This window comes from Pleurodeles waltl, chromosome 3_1 (genome assembly GCF_031143425.1).
Source record: "Pleurodeles waltl isolate 20211129_DDA chromosome 3_1, aPleWal1.hap1.20221129, whole genome shotgun sequence".
Lineage (NCBI taxonomy): Eukaryota > Metazoa > Chordata > Amphibia > Caudata > Salamandridae > Pleurodeles > Pleurodeles waltl.
Window position 1 is genome coordinate 1,034,433,588 of NC_090440.1, and position 24,485 is coordinate 1,034,458,072.

The following is a 24,485-nucleotide window of genomic DNA, read 5'->3' on the forward strand; positions in this document are numbered from 1 at the left end:
AGTGCAATCAAAAACAATCTGCCCCACTCCCATCTGACTCACTTCAATCCAAAACAATCCATCCCACACATATGCCCCCCGCTCCAATCTGCCCTGCTCCAATCCAAAACAATCTGCCCCACTCCGATGCACCACTCTCCAGTCTGCCCCACTCCAATCAAAACAGTCCGTCCCACTCCAATCCAAAACAATATGCCTCCTCCAATATAATCCACCTCACCCCAATCCATTCCACCCCACTCCTTACAAATTCATCCCACTCCCAGCCAATCAACCCCACACCAAGGCAATTCATCCCACTTCAATTCACCCTAATACAATTTACCCCACTACAATCCAAACTAATCTGCCCCACTCCAATCCAGCCCATTCCAATCCAGAACAATCTGCCCGACTCCAATCTGCCCCTCTCCAACCCAAAATAATGTGTCCCACTTCAATCCAAAACAACCTGCCCCAATCCAATCCATTCAATTTGGCCCACTCCAATCTGTCCCACTTTAATCCAAAACTACCTCACCCGCACCAACCTGCCCCACTACAATGCCAAACAACCCACTCCATTCCAAAACAATCTGCCCTACTCCAATCCACCTCATCCTAATCCAGCCCCACTGCATTCCAATCCACCCCACTACTACCCAGTCCACCATACACCAATCCAATCCAATCCACCCCACACCAATGCAATCCACCCAAATTCAGCCAAGTCCAATCCAATACATCTCACCACACCCCAGGCCAGTCCATTACACCCCAACGCTCTCCAATCCACCCTACTCAAATCCAACTCACACTAGCCCACACCAATCCAGCCACCCCACTCCAATCAAGTCCACTGCTACCCAATCCACCTCTCCAATACAGTTCACCCCACTCCAATACAATCCACTTTAATCCACCCCTCTCAGTCCAATCTAATCCACAATAATCCACCCTACTTTAGTCCAATACACCCCACTCCAAACCACCTAATCTTCCCCACTTTAAACCAGTACACCACTCTCGAATCCAATCCACCCCACTCCAATCCACCCCCATCGTCCCCAATTCAACCCACCTCACTCAATCCAATCCCCCACCATGCCCTAATTCACCTCAATAAATCCAATCCACCTCACTACACTCAGATACACCGCACTCCAGTCCCCCCCAAACCCATGCATCTCCAATCTACTTCACCTCATTACAATCCACCTAGTCCTATCCATCCCAGTCCTATCCATCCCAGTCCACCCCGCCCCAATCTAATCAGATTCCAATCCAATCCACCTCCTCCTGTCCACCCCAATTCACATCAACCCATTTCAATCCACTCCACCTCCCTCCCATCTACCTACCAATCCACCACACACTAGTACAGTCCAGCCCACCGCATCCCAGTCCAGCCCACCGCATCCCAGTTCAGTCTACCGCACTCAAACCTACCCTAGTCCAATCCACCCCAGCCTATCCCAGTTCAGTCTACCCCATACCAATCCATCTACCCCACTGCACTCCAATCCACCCCACCCCACTCCAATCCACCCAGTCCAACCCAACACACCCCACCACAATCCAATCTACCCCACCCCAATCTAATCCACGCCACCCCCCAATCAACCCCAGCCCTATTACTCCAATCCAAAACCACCCATTCATCCAATCTAATCCATGCCACTCTAATCCACCCCAATCCCATCCACCTCACCCCATTTCAATGCACCCCCACACCCCTCAAGCCACCCCAATCTAATCCATTCTACTCCAATCCAATCCACCACACTACCCCAATCCACTCTAACCCACTCCTCCCTATTCCTCCCCACAACATTCTCTGCCACCGAATCCTACTTCCTTGTACTCCACAACACTCTAATCCTCCTACTTTACTCTATAACATTCAGACAAATCCACTCTACAACACTCTACTCCCCCACTCCACGCCACTAACCATTAGCTATGCTGAACAGGAGCTACACTGGTGTACAACATGGCAAAACAAAGCCAATAGGTCTTATATAGGTGAGACCTATTGGCATTGCCAATTCTTCTTTTAGTTAGGTCCACTGCAGCAAGTGTTATGGAATTTCACACTCACATCTTTCCCCAAAGTTAAATATTACATTACACCCCTCCAGTTTCTAATTACTTTCTTAAATGGTATGGTAGCAATTAGCGACCCCTACATTTCATACAAGGTTTGTATATGTTTATAAAACATGACTCAATTAAATGTATATGTTGTCACATTAGGTAACATTGATCTGTAAAGACTTGGTTATGACTAGTTAAAGGTGGGATATATAATAATACTTAAACGCACAGAATCTTAAGAGTGTGTACTTTCTTTTCCATGTAACTGTAAATACTGACAATGCAATATATTATATACATTATAGAGCATACATTTGTTTAACTTAATAAACTATTATTTACTACCTTTTACATCCAGTTTTATCAAGCATAAGATAATGAAAGACTGATTAAACCCTGCAAGGTTTCAAAATGTATCCCCTGCAAGTGACATGGAGCTTTCTGGGGCAGATTCATACTTGACGGAGCTGTTATACCAAGATAAAAACTTGTGAGCTAGAAATAACATGCATCTCTGCAACAAAAGGATTAAGCCATTTAGCTTTCTTATATAAAATACAAATGTGTCCCACGCTTACAAGCTATGCGAAGCAGCAGGTGCATTAACATTCTCGGCTATTTTATAATTCAAACTTGTGTGCAGAGATATTCATCCAGCAAATAGAACGCATGAACCGTCAAAGTTGTTTAACCAGTTACCATGAAACCTGCTGCAGCAACACAGATATCCGCGTTAAAAATGCGGCCTGTTACCAAACTGATAGGTCAGAGTAGCTCTGATTTCAAATTTAGCTGTCACCAATGTCTGGCGGAAGTTTGTACAAAAAAGGCGCACGAATAATTGTACTCACAACACTCCTCATGGAGTTGTCCTTTACAGATGAACCCCTTCGGCCTACTGTTGCCACCCCCCAACTATGGGTTTCCCGAAGTAAACGATTACCATTCCTACCGAATTAAAATCTCCAATTATATTTACTGCACTGGCGAGATGACTTGGAGAATTATAAACTTACATAAACATCTGGGAGGTAAAGCAGGGTTGCTACTTTACAGGTGATACAGAGATTAGGAAAATCCCTTAAAACAGGTATTTCCCCCCACACAACAGTACCCGCTGTACACAGTAAACATAAGAAGCCACTTTAAAATCTGTTCTGCTTCTATAGTTGCCGTGATGATCCCTGAATGACAATTAAAGTAAACAAGGACAGAAAGGCCATGTTAAACACGAATTTTAACGATTTCATACAAAGTTTATTTAAGTATCATGTCTGGGCTTTTACAGAACCTTAGAGCGTAAATAAACTGACTATTTTTCTCTGGGAAAGGAGTCAACCGTACTTCAGGTAAAGCGGTAACAACAAACGTACACATCTGTATCCCGTCTACCTCAACAATTAAACTATCACGGGGACCCTCCCTAACACACCAAGTTTTCACTTTTCAACGCTGCCGGAAGGCTCCTCGCGCCCGATCTGATCTCACAGCCCCACAGGCGCCTTTCCCAGCCTGGCACTGGTGCTGCTTTTCCCAAGAGTACGCAAAGATTTATGTTGTACCTTCATGCCCCGCAAAGTGCACCAGCACCTCCCCGGGACGGGAGTCTGTGACCTGACACTCGCCCCCGCCGGACTTCTTCTGGCTCTGGAAGTAGCACAGCAGCCTGTTCTTCACCGCCTTGGTGCAGCCCTGGGAACCCCAGGGCCCCCGCACCAGGACGGGGTACGGGTAAGCTTCGTCCCCCATTTCCGTTTTGCCTCTACCGCTGCCCGGCTCGGAATGACGTGGGGGATGGGACTCCCTGTACCGTCTGGACTCTTTTCAACCACGTGAATCTGAACGGGGGCCTTTCGCTTTCGGTTTCGTTTCTACAAAGTCAAGTGGTTTGTTCAGAAAGTACTTGAGGGGGTGTTTTTGAGGGTTGTTGTGCCTCGCCCACTGCCAGAGATGCCCACACAAAAAGGGAGGAATGGAAACTCATATGAGATAAAATTCCAGAAACTGTATTCTATTCGCAGTAAAAAAGTGGTTGTTGTCACGGGCTGCGCTTCTCTTGGAATAAACGTACCCGAAAATTAACCTATAAACTGGGTGTGGCAGAGGTAGAGAGGTGAAGTCACGTGGGGCGGAGTCATCAAGAAGTCTGGTCATCAATGCGTACATTTAAGTTTTTTAAAATGCCGCAAAGAAATTGACAACAAGGACAAATGTGACAGTAAATACGGTCTGCTTAATTTATTGGTTAGAAAAAAAATCAGTAATTTAAAAACATCTTATGGGTTAAGATATTTTCTGCAGGGTTCTTTGTGTGCTTAGCTAATGTAAGGGGATAATAATACTGGTAAGACAACTTTGATGGTTCATACACTTGCTGGGAGATCTGTGCCTAGTCACAGTTTTGATTCCTAAACTAGCGTAAAGGGCGAATGTGCCTGCATGCAGATTCTACATTTGTATTTTGTATAGATAGTTAAATGGGGTCCTATTTTTGACAGATACTTTTTCGTTGCTACCAGTTTTAGTTACAATCCTTCTAATTTCACACAGTTTGCTGTTAGCCCACATGAGGGGGATCCATGCAACCGCTAGTCATGTGTTTAGAACTTTTTCATTTTTTTTTCAATCTGTTATGACTACATTTGCAAAAAAGGTTCTTTTATGTAGTAATTCAGTCTTGTTAGTACAGAACCCCAACTACCGCGCTACGTTGTAAATCGTGACTTTGTGCTTTTCGCTATATAAAGCGTTCTGACACCCTAAAGTGGGATGAGGAGCGCTATTAATTATTAAAAAATATAAATTAGTTACTCTCATTTAAATAGTTATGTGTGTAACTACTTATCCACACAGATACAGCTGGAAGTATTACAACTACATCTCTTACGTGGTGGGGGTTGAAAATCTTAAAAACCTACCTCCAAATTGTGGTTTCTCTTAAGTACTTGTGAAGTGATAACAAGTTGTGTCCATTTGTTTCTTTCTACTGGCGTCTAGGTGCCGCCAAGCCATGATAATATTCAAACAAAAATAGGACTGATGACAAATCAGCCCTTTCTTTTGGGCATAGCTGTGACAGAAAATGAGAGAGCCCTATAAGTAACTTGGTTTTTATTTGAGAAGGGGTGGAAGGCCCGCTCAAATAATAAACACAGTCATTGTCAGGGTGAACCACAAAAGTCACTAAATAAACCTGTGCTTATCCCTATGGTAGATTGGTACAAAAACAGGCAGGCTTAATTTAGAGGCAAACTGTAAAGTATGCACCAGTCAAACAATGATAAAGTGAAAATACAACACAAGAAAAATCCCAAAACAATTTAGAAAAATAGAGTAACATTGAATAAATACAGTGACATCAAAACAAAAACAATCCAATCAATAGAACTGTTGATATGAGTTTTTAAAGTGTTAGGTGAAAATAGCACCAAAAAGCAGAAAGCACTACTTGCGGTTATCTGGTCACACTGGACCAGGGTAGTCACCAGTTCACATCGACAGCGACGGAGTGTGGGTCGGACGGAGGAACCAGGTTCATCTTGCTGAACCTGGTGTGTGGAGCTGCTTTTCACAATGGGGGGGACGGGAGGAGGCTGTCATTGTGAAGAGCAGGTCAGACTTCACGGTCGTTTGCTGTTGTAGCACTGGATCCTTGCATAGGCGGTCATTGCGGGAGATTGCTGTTTGCGCAAAGTGCAGGTCTTCCTAGAACCTCATGTTGGCGGTTGACACGGATGGTCGCTATCGGGGTTAAAAGCAGTTTGGAGCTTCTCATTGGTGGTCGTTGCTGGTGGTCATTTCTAGGCACAAAGCTGTCACTTTGCAGTCACAGGGAACCCAAAACCTCAGTATCTTCAACTTTTTCTCAAGAGCAGAACACTCCAATGCAAGCCAGTAGTCCAGGACCTGGGTGGCACTTCTTGGGGGATCATGGCTCACTCTGTTAGAGACCTGCAGCAGGGTTCAAGGAGGTCCAGACAATGCTGGTCAGTTGGGCAGTTGCCTGGAGGCCTCTGGAAGCTTGTTGTCTCACTGAACCTGAAATAGGAAGCCAGTCAACTGATCCTTTGAGTCACTTCGGCGGAGCCTAGGTTCAGAGCAAGCTGGTCCAATCTTTAGTCTTCAGACAGCATGGCAGTTCTTTTTTTAATCTTCCACAGGTCCAGGTGTGTTATGAAGAGAGGTTCTGAAAGTGCTATGTTTATATTTGATGCCAGCCTTAATGTGAGAGAATTCCCTGGCCTACCCCCAGATCTGGTTCTGGTCAGTTCTTTCCCTTCCCCTCGGTTTGGCTCAAAACTGCCTAGGGTAACAAATGCAGGCAGGCCTAGGTGTGAGCTGCATTTATCAGTGGCAGGGCAGGCAGTTCTTAGAAGTCAGGAAGGGGGTGGGGAAGCTCTGAGGCTTCTCTGTTGAAGCTCAGGAAGACAGTACAACCCAGGACATCTTGCTCAAGAGATAACCACCCTGTCCGTACCCAAGGCCCTTCTGTTACCATGTCAGGAAAGAATACACAAAACACCTCAGGAGAGTCACATATTTTTACACAGGGGATTGTTACGGAAGCTCCAGGGTGTGCAACAAGTGCTCACCCAAGGCCCTGCAATGACTCAAACCCTCCTTCCTATTTTTCCCCTAACAAGCACAGCCTAACTTCATATTGTATTTGCACTGTGATGTCCCTATATGGAATTATTATTAGAGGGGTGTCAAAAGAACATTTCTAAACTTCAAAGCATTGTGGAATACAAAGTTCAATACAAAAGCTATATACTCTTTTAGAAAATATTTTATCAATAATAGTTACATTACAAAAAATGTTAAAAACATGAATAAAGGCATTGTTTTTGGAGACATTAACAGCCAACACATGCTTCACAGAGTGCATCTCTTATGCCTCCTAAGGGCTATTTTTTAACTTCTGACCCAAATTAGATTGGGAATTATGAAATACACATGGGCAAAGTACTTTTTTTGAGGTTTCTTTCATAGGGTTCAACATCTACATTATTTTTACCATTATCTTCTTATTTAGTAAACACTCAGTTGTGCAGTTCCATGTCACTGACTTGTACTGTTCCCATTGGCTCTCATTCCACCACAAATGCATTCCCAAACCACCACAACGTGAGTCACATCCACTGGATATAATAAGATGCTCCAATGTCAAAGTGATTTGTTTTTATTGCGAAGTGTCAATCGGATGCCAGCAGGTTTTCCTATTGAGTTGAATGCAAAGATGGAGAAGTAAAAATACGTTTGCCTTCAAACTGGAGTATAATACAAATTGTATTCCATAGTTCTTCGAAGTTTACAAAGGTTCTTTTGACTCAGATCCAGTAGTAATTCCCTATTGGGAAGCTACAGTGTAAATACCAAAGAGAGCCATTCACAGTCATGTGACTCAGGATGCTAGAAACTGACAGAATGGCACATTTGCTTTAGGCACAAAAACTTTTTAAAAGTGGCATTTTTAAAAAATCCACTTTACCATTAATGAAGATTTTAAATTACAATTCATAGAAGTGCAAGAAGTAATTCCCTACCTGTTCCCAAACCAGAGTAATCACTTATTAAGTGTAATAAGGTAACCCTGTGTTAATCTATGGGAGAGATGGTCTTACAACAGTGAAAAACGACTTAAGAAGTTTTTTCATTGCCAGGACATATAAGAGTTAAACACACATATCCTACTTTTTAAAATACCACTCCACCCCACTCCAATCCACCTCACTCCCATCCACCTACCAATCCAATCCACCACACACTAGTACAGTCCAGCCCACTGCATCCCAGTTCAGTCTACCGCACTCAAACCTACCCCAGTCCAATCCAATCCACCCCAGCCTATCCCAGTTCAGTCCACCCCATTCCAATCCATCTGCCCCACTGCACTCCAATCCACCCAGTCCAAACCAACACACCGCACCACAATCCAATCTACCCCACCCTAATCTAATCCACCCCTCCCCCAATCAACCCCAGCCCTACCACTCCATTCCAAAACCACCCATTCATCCAATCTAATCCATGCCACTCTAATCCACCCCAATCCCATCCACCTCACCCCATTTCAATGCACCCCCACACCACTCAAGCCACCCCAATCTAATCCATTCTACTCCAATCCAATCCACCACACTACCCCAATCCACTCTAACCCACTCCTCCCTATTCCACCCCACAACATTCTCTGCCACCGAATCCTACTTCCTTGTACTCCACAACACTCTAATCCTCCTACTTTACTCTATAACATTCAGACAAATCCACTCTACAACACTCTACTCCCCCACTCCACGCCACTAACCATTAGCTATGCTGAACAGGAGCTACACTGGTGTTCAACATGGCAAAACAAAGCCAATAGGTCTTATATAGGTGAGACCTATTGGCATTGCCAATTCTTCTTTTAGTTAGGTCCACTGCAGCAAGTGTTATGGAATTTCACACTCACATCTTTCCCCAAAGTTAAATATTACATTACACCCCTCCAGTTTCTAATTACTTTCTTAAATGGTATGGTAGCAATTAGCGGCCCCTACATTTCATACAAGGTTTGTATATGTTTATAAAAGATGACTCAATTAAATGTATATGTTGTCACATTAGATAACATTGATCTGTAAAGACTTGGTTATGACTAGTTAAAGGTGGGATTTATAATAATACTTAAACGCACAGAATCTTAAGAGTGTGTACTTTCTTTTCCATGTAACTGTAAATACTGACAATGCAATATATTATATACATTATAGAGCATACATTTTTTTAACTTGATAAACTATTATTTACTACCTTTTACATCCAGTTTTATCAAGCATAAGATAATGAAAGACTGATTAAACCCTGCAGGGTTTCAAAATGTATCCCCTGCAAGTGACATGGAGCTTTCTGGGGCAGATTCATACTTGACGGAGCTGTTATACCAAGATAAAAACTTGTAAGCTGGAAATAACAAGCATCTCTGCAGCAAAAGGATTAAGCAATTTAGCTTTCTTATATAAAATACAAATGTGTCCCACGCTTACAAGCTATGCGAAGCAGCAGGTGCATTAACATTCTCGGCTATTTTATAATTCAAACTTGTGTGCAGAGATATTCATCCAGCAAATAGAACGCATGAACCGTCAAAGTTGTTTAACCAGTTACCATGAAACCTGCTGCAGCAACACAGATATCCGCGTTAAAAATGCGGCCTGTTACCAAACTGATAGGTCAGAGTAGCTCTGATTTCAAATTTAGCTGTCACCAATGTCTGGCGGAAGTTTGTACAAAAAAGGCGCACGAATAATTGTACTCACAACACTCCTCATGGAGTTGTCCTTTACAGATGAACCCCTTCGGCCTACTGTTGCCACCCCCCAACTATGGGTTTCCCGAAGTAAACGATTACCATTCCTACCGAATTAAAATCTCCAATTATATTTACTGCACTGGCGAGATGATTTGGAGAATTATAAACTTACATAAACATCTGGGAGGTAAAGCAGGGTTGCTACTTTACAGGTGATACAGAGATTAGGAAAATCCCTTAAAACAGGTATTTCCCCCCACACAACAGTACCCGCTGTACACAGTAAACATAAGAAGCCACTTTAAAATCTGTTCTGCTTCTATAGTTGCCGTGATGATCCCTGAATGACAATTAAAGTAAACAAGGACAGAAAGGCCATGTTAAACACGAATTTTAACGATTTCATACAAAGTTTATTTAAGTATCATGTCTGGGCTTTTACAGAACCTTAGAGCGTAAATAAACTGACTATTTTTCTCTGGGAAAGGAGTCAACCGTACTTCAGGTAAAGCGGTAACAACAAACGTACACATCTGTATCCCGTCTACCTCAACAATTAAACTATCACGGGGACCCTCCCTAACACACCAAGTTTTCACTTTTCAACGCTGCCGGAAGGCTCCTCGCGCCCGATCTGATCTCACAGCCCCACAGGCGCCTTTCCCAGCCTGGCACTGGTGCTGCTTTTCCCAAGAGTACGCAAAGATTTATGTTGTACCTTCATGCCCCGCAAAGTGCACCAGCACCTCCCCGGGACGGGAGTCTGTGATCTGACACTCGCCCCCGCCGGACTTCTTCTGGCTCTGGAAGTAGCACAGCAGCTTGTTCTTCACCGCCTTGGTGCAGCCCTGGGAACCCCAGGCCCCCCGCACCAGGACGGGGTACGGGTAAGCTTCGTCCCCCATTTCCGTTTTGCCTCTACCGCTGCCCGGCTCGGAATGACGTGGGGGATTGGACTCCCTGTACCGTCTGGACTCTTTTCAACCACGTGAATCTGAACGGGGGCCTTTCGCTTTCGGTTTCGTTTCTACGAAGTCAAGTGGTTTGTTCAGAAAGTACTTCAGGGGGTGTTTTTGAGGGTTGTTGTGCCTCGCCCACGGCCAGAGATGCCCACCCAAAAAGGGAGGAATGGAAACTCATATGAGATAAAATTCCAGAAACTGTATTCTATTCGCAGTAAAAAAGTGGTTGTTGTCACGGGCTGCGCTTCTCTTGGAATAAACGTACCCGAAGATTAACCTATAAACTGGGTGTGCCAGAGGTAGAGAGGTGAAGTCACGTGGGGCGGAGTCATCAAGAAGTCTGGTCATCAATGCGTACATTTAAGTTTTTAAAAATGCCGCAAAGAAATTGACAACAAGGACAAATGTGACAGTTAAATACGGTCTGCTTAATTAATTGGTTAGAAAAAATCAGTAATTTAAAAACATCTTATGGGTTAAGGTATTTTCTGCAGGGTTCTTTGTGTGCTTAGCTAATGTAAGGGGATAATAATACTGGTAAGACAACTTTGATGGTTCATACACTTGCTGGGAGATCTGTGCCTAGTCACAGTTTTGATTCCTAAACTAGCGTAAAGGGCGAATGTGCCTGCATGCAGATTCTAAATTTGTATTTTGTATAGATAGTTAAATGGGGTCCTGTTTTTGACAGATACTTTTTCGTTGCTACCAGTTTTAGTTACAATCCTTCTAATTTCACACAGTTTGCTGTTAGCCCACATGAGGGGGCTCTATGCAACCGCAAGTCATGTGTTTAGAACTTTTTCATTTTTTTTTTCAATCTGTTATGACTACATTTGCAAAAAAAGGTTCTTTTATGTAGTAATTCAGTCTTGTTAGTACAGAACCCCAATTACCGCGCTACGTTGTAAATCCTGACTTTGTGCTTTTCGCTATATAAAGCGCTCTGACACCCTAAAGTGGGATGAGGAGCGCTATTAATTATTAAAAAATATAAATTAGTTACTCCCATTTAAATAGTTATGTGTGTAACTACTTATCCACACAGATACAGCTGGAAGTATTACAACTACATCTCTTACGTGGTGGGGGTTGAAAAACTTAAAAACCTACCTCCAAATTGTGGCTTCTCTTAAGTACTTTTGAAGTGATAACAAGTTGTGTCCATTTGTTTCTTTCTACTGGCGTCTAGGTGCCGCCAAGCCATGATAATATTCAAACAAAAATAGGACTGATGACAAATGAGCCCTTTCTTTTGGGCATAGCTGTGACAGAAAATGAGAGAGCCCTATAAGAAACTTGGTTTTTATTTGAGTAGGGGTGGAAGGCCCGCTCAAATAATAAACACAGTCATTGTCAGGGTGAACCACAAAAGTCACTAAATAAACCTGTGCTTATCCCTATGGTAGATTGGTACAAAAACAGGCAGGCTTAATTTAGAGGCAAACTGTAAAGTATGCACCAGTCAAACAATGATAAAGTGAAAATACAACACAAGAAAAATCCCAAAACAATTTAGAAAAATAGAGTAACATTGAATAAATACAGTGACATCAAAACAAAAACAATCCAATCAATAGAACTGTTGATATGAGTTTTTAAAGTGTTAGGTGAAAATAGCACCAAAAAGCAGAAAGCACTACTTGCGGTTATCTGGTCACACTGGACCAGGGTAGTCACCAGTTCACATCGACAGCGACGGAGTGTGGGTCGGACAGAGGAACCAGGTTCATCTTGCTGAACCTGGTGTGTGGAGCTGCTTTTCACAATGGGGGGGACGGGAGGAGGCTGTCATTGTGAAGAGCAGGTCAGACTTCATGGTCGTTTGCTGTTGTAGCACTGGATCCTTGCATAGGCGGTCATTGCGGGAGATTGCTGTTTGCGCAAAGTGCAGGTTTTCCTAGAACCTCATGTTGGCGGTTGACACGGATGGTCGCTATCGGGGTTAAAACCAGTTTGGAGCTTCTCATTGGTGGTCGTTGCTGGAGGTCATTTCTAGGCACAAAGCTGTCACTTTGCAGTCACAGGGAACCCAAAACCTCAGTATCTTCAACTTTTTCTCAAGAGCAGAACACTCCAATGCAAGCCAGTAGTCCAGGACCTGGGTGGCACCTCTTGGGGGATCATGGCTCACTCCGTTAGAGACCTGCAGCAGGGTTCAAGGAGGTCCAGACAATGCTGGTCAGTTGGGCAGTTGCCTGGAGGCCTCTGGAAGCTTGTTGTCTCACTGAACCTGAAATAGGAAGCCAGTCAACTGATCCTTTGAGTCACTTTGGCGGAGCCTAGGTTCAGAGCAAGCTGGTCCAATCTTTAGTCTTCAGACAGCATGGCAGTTCTTTTTTTAATCTTCCACAGGTCCAGGAGTGTTATGAAGAGAGGTTCTGAAGGTGCTATGTTTATATTTGATGCCAGCCTTAATGTGAGAGAATTCCCTGGCCTACCCCCAAATCTGGTTCTGGTCAGTTCTTTCCCTTCCCCTCGGTTTGGCTCAAAACTGCCTAGGGTAACAAATGCAGGCAGGCCTAGGTGTGAGCTGCATTTATCAGTGGCAGGGCAGGCAGTTCTTAGAAGTCAGGAAGGGGGTGGGCAAGCTCTGAGGCTTCTCTGTTGAAGCTCAGGAAGACAGTACAACCCAGGACATCTTGCTCAAGAGATAACCACCCTGTCCGTACCCAAGGCCCTTCTGTTACCATGTCTGGAAAGAATACACAAAACACCTCAGGAGAGACACATATTTTTACACAGGGGATTGTTACGGAAGCTCCAGGGTGTGCAACAAGTGCTCACCCAAGGCCCTGCAATGACTCAAACCCTCCTTCCTATTTTTCCCCTAACAAGCACAGCCTAACTTCATATTGTATTTGCACTGTGATGTCCCTATATGGAATTATTATTAGAGGGGTGTCAAAAGAACATTTCTAAACTTCAAAGCATTGTGGAATACAAAGTTCAATACAAAAGCTATATACTCTTTTAGAAAATATTTTATCAATAATAATTACATTACAAAAAATGTTAAAAACATGAATAAAGACATTGTTTTTGGAGACATTAACAGCCAACACATGCTTCACAGAGTGCATCTCTTATGCCTCCTTAGGGCTATATTTTAACTTCTGACCCAAATTGGATTGGGAATTATGAAATACACATGGGCAAAGTACTTTTTTTGAGGTTTCTTTCATAGGGTTCAACATCTACATTATTTTTACCATTATCTTCTTATTTAGTAAACACTCAGTTGTGCAGTTCCATGTCACTGACTTGTACTGTTCCCATTGGCTCCCAAACCACCACAACGTGAGTCACATCCACTGGATATAATAAGATGCTCCAATGTCAAAGTGATTTGTTTTTATTGCGAAGTGTCAATCGGATGCCAGCAGGTTTTCCTATTGAGTTGAATGCAAAGATGGAGAAGTAAAAATACGTTTGCCTTCAAACTGGAGTATAATACAAATTGTATTCCATAGTTCTTCGAAGTTTACAAAGGTTCTCTTGACTCAGATCCAGTAGTAATTCCCTATTGGGAAGCTACAGTGTAAATACCAAAGAGAGCCATTCACAGTCATGTGACTCAGGATGCTGGAAACTGACAGAATGGCACATTTGCTTTAGGCACAAAAGCTTTTTAAAAGTGGCATTTTTAAAAAATCCACTTTACCATTAATGAAGATTTTAAATTACAATTCATAGAAGTGCAAGAAGTAATTCCCTACCTGTTCCCAAACCAGAGTAATCACTTATTAAGTGTAATAAGGTAACCCTGTGTTAATCTATGGGAGAGATGGTCTTACAACAGTGAAAAACGACTTAAGAAGTTTTTTCATTGCCAGGACATATAAGAGTTAAACACACATATCCTACTTTTTAAAATACCGCACCACCCCACTCCAATCCACCTCACTCCCATCCACCTACCCATCCAATCCACCACACACTAGTACAGTCCAGCCCACTGCATCCCAGTTCAGTCTACTGCACTCAAACCTACCCCAGTCCAATCCAATCCACCCCAGCCTATCCCAGTTCAGCCCACCCCATTCCAATCCATCTGCCCCACTGCACTCCAATCCACCCAGTCCAAACCAACACACCGCACCACAATCCAATCTACCCCACCCCAATCTAATCCACCCCTCCCCCAATCAACCCCAGCCCTACCACTCCATTCCAAAACCACCCATTCATCCAATCTAATCCATGCCACTCTAATCCACCCCAATCCCATCCACCTCACCCCATTTCAATGCACCCCACACCACTCAAGCCACCCCAATCTAATCCATTCTACTCCAATCCAATCCACCACACTACCCCAATCCACTCTAACCCACTCCTCCCTATTCCACCCCACAACATTCTCTGCCACCGAATCCTACTTCCTTGTACTCCACAACACTCTAATCCTCCTACTTTACTCTATAACATTCAGACAAATCCACTCTACAACACTCTACTCCCCCACTCCACGCCACTAACCATTAGCTATGCTGAACAGGAGCTACACTGGTGTACAACATGGCAAAACAAAGCCAATAGGTCTTATATAGGTGAGACCTATTGGCATTGCCAATTCTTCTTTTAGTTAGGTCCACTGCAGCAAGTGTTAGGGAATTTCACACTCACATCTATCCCCAAAGTTAAATATTACATTACACCCCTCCAGTTTCTAATTACTTTCTTAAATGGTATGGTAGCAATTAGCGGCCCCTACATTTCATACAAGGTTTGTATATGTTTATAAAAGATGACTCAATTAAATGTATATGTTGTCACATTAGGTAACATTGATCTGTAAAGACTTGGTTATGACTAGTTAAAGGTGGGATATATAATAATACTTAAACGCACAGAATCTTAAGAGTGTGTACTTTCTTTTCCATGTAACTGTAAATACTGACAATGCAATATATTATATACATTATAGAGCATACATTTTTTTAACTTGATAAACTATTATTTACTACCTTTTACATCCAGTTTTATCAAGCATAAGATAATGAAAGACTGATTAAACCCTGCAGGGTTTCAAAATGTATCCCCTGCAAGTGACATGGAGCTTTCTGGGGCAGATTCATACTTGACGGAGCTGTTATACCAAGATAAAAACTTGTGAGCTGGAAATAACAAGCATCTCTGCAACAAAAGGATTAAGCCATTTAGCTTTCTTATATAAAATACAAATGTGTCCACGCTTACAAGCTATGCGAAGCAGCAGGTGCATTAACATTCTCGGCTATTTTATAATTCAAACTTGTGTGCAGAAATATTTATCCAGCAAATAGAACGCATGAACTGTCAAAGTTGTTTAACCAGTTACCATGAAACCTGCTGCAGCAACACAGATATCCGCGTTAAAAATGCGGCCTGTTACCAAACCGATAGGTCAGAGTAGCTCTGATTTCAAATTTAGCTGTCACTAATGTCTGGCGGCAGTTTGTACAAAAAAGGCGCACGAATAATTGTACTCACAACGCTCCACATGGAGTTGTCCTTTACAGATGAACCCCTTCGGCCTACTGTTGCCACCCCCCAACTATGGGTTTCCCGAAGTAAACGATTACCATTCCTACCGAATTAAAATCTCCAATTATATTTACTGCACTGGCGAGATGACTTGGAGAATTATAAACTTACATAAACATCTGGGAGGTAAAGCAGGGTTGCTACTTTACAGGTGATACAGAGATTAGGAAAATCCCTTAAAACAGGTATTTCCCCCCACACAACAGTACCCGCTGTACACAGTAAACATAAGAAGCCACTTTAAAATCTGTTCTGCTTCTATAGTTGCCTTGATGATGCCTGAATGACAATTAAAGTAAACAAGGACAGAAAGGCCATGTTAAACACGAATTTTAACGATTTCATACAAAGTTTATTTAAGTATCATGTCTGGGCTTTTACAGAACCTTAGAGCGTAAATAAACTGACTATTTTTCTCTGGGAAAGGAGTCAACCGTACTTCAGGTAAAGCGGTAACAACAAACGTACACATCTGTATCCCGTCTACCTCAACAATTAAAATATCACGGGGACCCACCCTAACACACCAAGTTTTCACTTTTCAACGCTGCCGGAAGGCTCCTCGCGCCCGATCTGATCTCACAGCCCCACAGGCGCCTTTCCCAGCCTGGCACTGGTGCTGCTTTTCCCAAGAGTACGCAAAGATTTATGTTGTACCTTCATGCCCCGCAAAGTGCACCAGCACCTCCCCGGGACGGGAGTCTGTGACCTGACACTCGCCCCCGCCGGACTTCTTCTGGCTCTGGAAGTAGCACAGCAGCCTGTTCTTCACCGCCTTGGTGCAGCCCTGGGAACCCCAGGGCCCCCGCACCAGGACGGGGTACGGGTAAGCTTCGTCCCCCATTTCCGTTTTGCCTCTACCGCTGCCCGGCTCGGAATGACGTGGGGGATTGGACTCCCTGTACCGTCTGGACTCTTTTCAACCACGTGAATCTGAACGGGGGCCTTTCGCTTTCGGTTTCGTTTCTACGAAGTCAAGTGGTTTGTTCAGAAAGTACTTGAGGGGGTGTTTTTGAGGGTTGTTGTGCCTCGCCCACTGCCAGAGATGCCCACACAAAAAGGGAGGAATGGAAACTCATATGAGATAAAATTCCAGAAACTGTATTCTATTTGCAGTAAAAAAGTGGTTGTTGTCACGGGCTGCGCTTCTCTTGGAATAAACGTACCCGAAAATTAACCTATAAACTGGGTGTGGCAGAGGTAGAGAGGTGAAGTCACGTGGGGCGGAGTCATCAAGAAGTCTGGTCATCAATGCGTACATTTAAGTTTTTAAAAATGCCGCAAAGAAATTGACAACAAGGACAAATGTGACAGTAAATACGGTCTGCTTAATTTATTGGTTAGAAAAAAAATCAGTAATTTAAAAACATCTTATGGGTTAAGATATTTTCTGCAGGGTTCTTTGTGTGCTTAGCTAATGTAAGGGGATAATAATACTGGTAAGACAACTTTGATGGTTCATACACTTGCTGGGAGATCTGTGCCTAGTCACAGTTTTGATTCCTAAACTAGCGTAAAGGGCGAATGTGCCTGCATGCAGATTCTACATTTGTATTTTGTATAGATAGTTAAATGGGGTCCTATTTTTGACAGATACTTTTTCGTTGCTACCAGTTTTAGTTACAATCCTTCTAATTTCACACAGTTTGCTGTTAGCCCACATGAGGGGGATCCATGCAACCGCTAGTCATGTGTTTAGAAGTTTTTCATTTTTTTTTCAATCTGTTATGACTACATTTGCAAAAAAGGTTCTTTTATGTAGTAATTCAGTCTTGTTAGTACAGAACCCCAACTACCGCGCTACGTTGTAAATCGTGACTTTGTGCTTTTCGCTATATAAAGCGTTCTGACACCCTAAAGTGGGATGAGGAGCGCTATTAATTATTAAAAAATATAAATTAGTTACTCTCATTTAAATAGTTATGTGTGTAACTACTTATCCACACAGATACAGCTGGAAGTATTACAACTACATCTCTTACGTGGTGGGGGTTGAAAATCTTAAAAACCTACCTCCAAATTGTGGTTTCTCTTAAGTACTTGTGAAGTGATAACAAGTTGTGTCCATTTGTTTCTTTCTACTGGCGTCTAGGTGCCGCCAAGCCATGATAATATTCAAACAAAAATAGGACTGATGACAAATCAGCCCTTTCTTTTGGGCATAGCTGTGACAGAAAATGAGAGAGCCCTATAAGAAACTTGGTTTTTATTTGAGAAGGGGTGGAAGGCCCGCTCAAATAATAAACACAGTCATTGTCAGGGTGAACCACAAAAGTCACTAAATAAACCTGTGCTTATCCCTATGGTAGATTGGTACAAAAACAGGCAGGCTTAATTTAGAGGCAAACTGTAAAGTATGCACCAGTCAAACAATGATAAAGTGAAAATACAACACAAGAAAAATCCCAAAACAATTTAGAAAAATAGAGTAACATTGAATAAATACAGTGACATCAAAACAAAAACAATCCAATCAATAGAACTGTTGATATGAGTTTTTAAAGTGTTAGGTGAAAATAGCACCAAAAAGCAGAAAGCACTACTTGCGGTTATCTGGTCACACTGGACCAGGGTAGTCACCAGTTCACATCGACAGCGACGGAGTGTGGGTCGGACGGAGGAACCAGGTTCATCTTGCTGAACCTGGTGTGTGGAGCTGCTTTTCACAATGGGGGGGACGGGAGGAGGCTGTCATTGTGAAGAGCAGGTCAGACTTCACGGTCGTTTGCTGTTGTAGCACTGGATCCTTGCATAGGCGGTCATTGCGGGAGATTGCTGTTTGCGCAAAGTGCAGGTCTTCCTAGAACCTCATGTTGGCGGTTGACACGGATGGTCGCTATCGGGGTTAAAAGCAGTTTGGAGCTTCTCATTGGTGGTCGTTGCTGGTGGTCATTTCTAGGCACAAAGCTGTCACTTTGCAGTCACAGGGAACCCAAAACCTCAGTATCTTCAACTTTTTCTCAAGAGCAGAACACTCCAATGCAAGCCAGTAGTCCAGGACCTGGGTGGCACTTCTTGGGGGATCATGGCTCACTCTGTTAGAGACCTGCAGCAGGGTTCAAGGAGGTCCAGACAATGCTGGTCAGTTGGGCAGTTGCCTGGAGGCCTCTGGAAGCTTGTTGTCTCACTGAACCTGAAATAGGAAGCCAGTCAACTGATCCTTTGAGTCACTTCGGCGGAGCCTAGGTTCAGAGCAAGCTGGTCCATTCTTTAGTCTTCAGACAGCATGGCAGTTCTTTTTTTAATCTTCCACAGGTCCAGGAGTGTTATGAAGAGAGGTTCTGAAAGTGCTATGTTTATATTTGATGCCAGCCTTAATGTGAGAGAATTCCCTGGCCTACCCCCAGATCTGGTTCTGGTCAGTTCTTTCCCTTCCCCTCGGTTTGGCTCAAAACTGCCTAGGGTAACAAATGCAGGCAGGCCTAGGTGTGAGCTGCATTTATCAGTGGCAGGGCAGGCAGTTCTTAGAAGTCAGGAAGGGGGTGGGCAAGCTCTGAGGCTTCTCTGTTGAAGCTCAGGAAGACAGTACAACCAAGGACATCTTGCTCAAGAGATAACCACCCTGTCCGTACCCAAGGCCCTTCTGTTACCATGTCAGGAAAGAATACACAAAACACCTCAGGAGAGTCACATATTTTTACACAGGGGATTGTTACGGAAGCTCCAGGGTGTGCAACAAGTGCTCACCCAAGGCCCTGCAATGACTCAAACCCTCCTTCCTATTTTTCCCCTAACAAGCACAGCCTAACTTCATATTGTATTTGCACTGTGATGTCCCTATATGGAATTATTATTAGAGGGGTGTCAAAAGAACATTTCTAAACTTCAAAGCATTGTGGAATACAAAGTTCAATACAAAAGCTATATACTCTTTTAGAAAATATTTTATCAATAATAGTTACATTACAAAAAATGTTAAAAACATGAATAAAGGCATTGTTTTTGGAGACATTAACAGCCAACACATGCTTCACAGAGTGCATCTCTTATGCCTCCTTAGGGCTATATTTTAACTTCTGACCCAAATTGGATTGGGAATTATGAAATACACATGGGCAAAGTACTTTTTTTGAGGTTTCTTTCATAGGGTTCAACATCTACATTATTTTTACCATTATCTTCTTATTTAGTAAACACTCAGTTGTGCAGTTCCATGTCACTGACTTGTACTGTTCCCATTGGCTCTCATTCCACCACAAATGCATTCCCAAACCACCACAACGTGAGTCACATCCACTGGATATAATAAGATGCTCCAATGTCAAAGTGATTTGTTTTTATTGCGAAGTGTCAATCGGATGCCAGCAGGTTTTCCTATTGAGTTGAATGCAAAGATGGAGAAGTAAAAATACGTTTGCCTTCAAACTGGAGTATAATACAAATTGTATTCCATAGTTCTTCGAAGTTTACAAAGGTTCTTTTGACTCAGATCCAGTAGTAATTCCCTATTGGGAAGCTACAGTGTAAATACCAAAGAGAGCCATTCACAGTCATGTGACTCAGGATGCTGGAAACTGACAGAATGGCACATTTGCTTTAGGCACAAAAACTTTTTAAAAGTGGCATTTTTAAAAAATCCACTTTACCATTAATGAAGATTTTAAATTACAATTCATAGAAGTGCAAGAAGTAATTCCCTACCTGTTCCCAAACCAGAGTAATCACTTATTAAGTGTAATAAGGTAACCCTGTGTTAATCTATGGGAGAGATGGTCTTACAACAGTGAAAAACGACTTAAGAAGTTTTTTCATTGCCAGGACATATAAGAGTTAAACACACATATCCTACTTTTTAAAATACCACTCCACCCCACTCCAATCCACCTCACTCCCATCCACCTACCAATCCAATCCACCACACACTAGTACAGTCCAGCCCACTGCATCCCAGTTCAGTCTACCGCACTCAAACCTACCCCAGTCCAATCCAATCCACCCCAGCCTATCCCAGTTCAGTCCACCCCATTCCAATCCATCTGCCCCACTGCACTCCAATCCACCCAGTCCAAACCAACACACCGCACCACAATCCAATCTACCCCACCCTAATCTAATCCACCCCTCCCCCAATCAACCCCAGCCCTACCACTCCATTCCAAAACCACCCATTCATCCAATCTAATCCATGCCACTCTAATCCACCCCAATCCCATCCACCTCACCCCATTTCAATGCACCCCCACACCACTCAAGCCACCCCAATCTAATCCATTCTACTCCAATCCAATCCACCACACTACCCCAATCCACTCTAACCCACTCCTCCCTATTCCACCCCACAACATTCTCTGCCACCGAATCCTACTTCCTTGTACTCCACAACACTCTAATCCTCCTACTTTACTCTATAACATTCAGACAAATCCACTCTACAACACTCTACTCCCCCACTCCACGCCACTAACCATTAGCTATGCTGAACAGGAGCTACACTGGTGTTCAACATGGCAAAACAAAGCCAATAGGTCTTATATAGGTGAGACCTATTGGCATTGCCAATTCTTCTTTTAGTTAGGTCCACTGCAGCAAGTGTTATGGAATTTCACACTCACATCTTTCCCCAAAGTTAAATATTACATTACACCCCTCCAGTTTCTAATTACTTTCTTAAATGGTATGGTAGCAATTAGCGGCCCCTACATTTCATACAAGGTTTGTATATGTTTATAAAAGATGACTCAATTAAATGTATATGTTGTCACATTAGATAACATTGATCTGTAAAGACTTGGTTATGACTAGTTAAAGGTGGGATTTATAATAATACTTAAACGCACAGAATCTTAAGAGTGTGTACTTTCTTTTCCATGTAACTGTAAATACTGACAATGCAATATATTATATACATTATAGAGCATACATTTTTTTAACTTGATAAACTATTATTTACTACCTTTTACATCCAGTTTTATCAAGCATAAGATAATGAAAGACTGATTAAACCCTGCAGGGTTTCAAAATGTATCCCCTGCAAGTGACATGGAGCTTTCTGGGGCAGATTCATACTTGACGGAGCTGTTATACCAAGATAAAAACTTGTAAGCTGGAAATAACAAGCATCTCTGCAGCAAAAGGATTAAGCAATTTAGCTTTCTTATATAAAATACAAATGTGTCCCACGCTTACAAGCTATGCGAAGCAGCAGGTGCATTAACATTCTCGGCTATTTTATAATTCAAACTTGTGTGCAGAGATATTCATCCAGCAAATAGAACGCATGAACCGTCAAAGTTGTTTAACCAGTTACCATGAAACCTGCTGCAGCAACACAGATATCCGCGTTAAAAATGCGGCCTGTTACCAAACTGATAGGTCACAGTAGCTCTGATTTCAAATTTAGCTGTCACCAATGTCTGGCGGAAGTTTGTACAAAAAAGGCGCACGAATAATTGTACTCACAACACTCCTCATGGAGTTGTCCTTTACAGATGAACCCCTTCGGCCTACTGTTGCCACCCCCCAACTATGGGTTTCCCGAAGTAAACGATTACCATTCCTACCGAATTAAAATCTCCAATTATATTTACTGCACTGGCGAGATGACTTGGAGAATTATAAATTTACATAAACATCTGGGAGGTAAAGCAGGGTTGCTACTTTACAGGTGATACAGAGTTTAGGAAAATCCCTTAAAACAGGTATTTCCCCCCACACAACAGTACCCGCTGTACACAGTAAACATAAGAAGCCACTTTAAAATCTGTTCTGCTTCTATAGTTGCCGTGATGATCCCTGAATGACAATTAAAGTAAACAAGGACAGAAAGGCCATGTTAAACACGAATTTTAACGATTTCATACAAAGTTTATTTAAGTATCATGTCTGGGCTTTTACAGAACCTTACAGCGTAAATAAACTGACTATTTTTCTCTGGGAAAGGAATCATCCTTTAGGTAAAGCAGTAAAAACAAACGTACACTTCTGTATCCCGTCTACCTCAACAATTAAACTATCACGGGGACCCTCCCTAACACACCAAGTTTTCACTTTTCAACGCTGCCTGAAGGCTCCTCGCGCCCGATCTGATCTCACAGCCCCACAGGCGCCTTTCCCAGCCTGGCACTGGTTCTGCTTTTCCCAAGAGTACGCAAAGATTTATGTTGTACCTTCATGCCCCGCAAAGTGCACCAGCACATCCCCAGGACGGGAGTCTGTGACCTGACACTCGCCCCCGCCGGACTTCTTCTGGCTCTGGAAGTAGCATAGCAGCTTGTTCTTCACCGCCTTGGTGCAACCCTGGGAACCCCAGGCCCCCCGCACCAGGACGGGGTACGGGTAAGCTTCGTCCCCCATTTCCGTTTTGCCTCTACCGCTGCCCGGCTCGGAATGACGTGGGGGATTGGACTCCCTGTACCGTCTGGACTCTTTTCAACCACGTGAATCTGAACGGGGGCCTTTCGCTTTCGGTTTCGTTTCTACGAAGTCAAGTGGTTTGTTCAGAAAGTACTTGAGGGGGTGTTTTTGAGGGTTGTTGTGCCTTGCCCACCGCCAGAGATGCCCACCTAAAAAGGGAGGAATGGAAACTCATATGAGATAAAATTCCAGAAACTGTATTCTATTCGCAGTACAAATGTGGTTGTTGTCACGGGCTGCGCTTCTCTTGGAATAAACGTACCCGAAGATTAACCTATAAACTGGGTGTGGCAGAGGTAGAGAGGTGAAGTCACGTGGGGCGGAGTCATCAAGAAGTCTGGTCATCAATGCGTACATTTAAGTTTTTAAAAATGCCGCAAAGAAATTGACAACAAGGACAAATGTGACAGTAAATACGGTCTGCTTAATTAATTGGTTAGAAAAAAATCAGTAATTTAAAAACATCTTATGGGTTAAGGTATTTTCTGCAGGGTTCTTTGGGTGCTTAGCTAATGTAAGGGGATAATAATACTGGTAAGACAACTTTGATGGTTCATACACTTGCTGGGAGATCTGTGCCTAGTCACAGTTTTGATTCCTAAACTAGCGTAAAGGGCGAATGTGCCTGCATGCAGATTCTACATTTGTATTTTGTATAGATAGTTAAATGGGGTCCTGTTTTTGACAGATACTTTTTCGTTGCTACCAGTTTTAGTTACAATCCTTCTAATTTCACACAGTTTGCTGTTAGCCCACATGAAGGGGCTCCATGCAACCGCTAGTCATGTGTTTAGAACTTTTTCATTTTTTTTTCAATCTTTTATGACTACATTTGAAAAAAAAGTTATTTTATGTAGTAATTCAGTCTTGTTAGTACAGAACCCCAATTACCGCGCTACGTTGTAAATCCTGACTTTGTGCTTTTCGCCATATAAAGCGCTCTGACACCCTAAAGTGGGATGAGGAGCGCTATTAATTATTAAAAAATATAAATTAGTTACTCCCATTTAAATAGTTATGTGTGTAACTACTTATCCACACAGATACAGCTGGAAGTATTACAACTACATCTCTTACGTGGTGGGGGTTGAAAATCTTAAAAACCTACCTCCAAATTGTGGTTTCTCTTAAGTACTTGTGAAGTGATAACAAGCTGTGTCCATTTGTTTCTTTCCTTTCTATTGGCGTCTAGGTGCCGCCAAGCCATGATAATATTCAAACAAAAATAGGACTGATGACAAATCAGCCCTTTCTTTTGGGCATAGCTG

General features: G+C 42.9%; 1 protein-coding gene across 2 annotated transcripts in view; it reads right to left on the reverse strand.

The window, feature by feature from the left end:
* LOC138284950 (protein mono-ADP-ribosyltransferase PARP14-like) overlaps window positions 1-23,258 on the reverse strand; it is a 1,156,311-nt gene extending 1,133,053 nt beyond the window's left edge. Inside the window, exon 1 of one of the 2 annotated variants that reach the window (XM_069224299.1) lies at window positions 22,971-23,258. In XM_069224299.1, the coding sequence (XP_069080400.1) occupies window positions 22,971-23,157 (187 nt within the window). In that variant the 5' untranslated portion in view covers window positions 23,158-23,258. Of the gene's footprint in view, window positions 1-3,638; window positions 3,881-22,970 lie in introns of those variants that run through there. The other variant, XM_069224298.1, reaches the window with a different exon arrangement.
* Window positions 23,259-24,485: the final 1,227 nt, after the last annotated feature.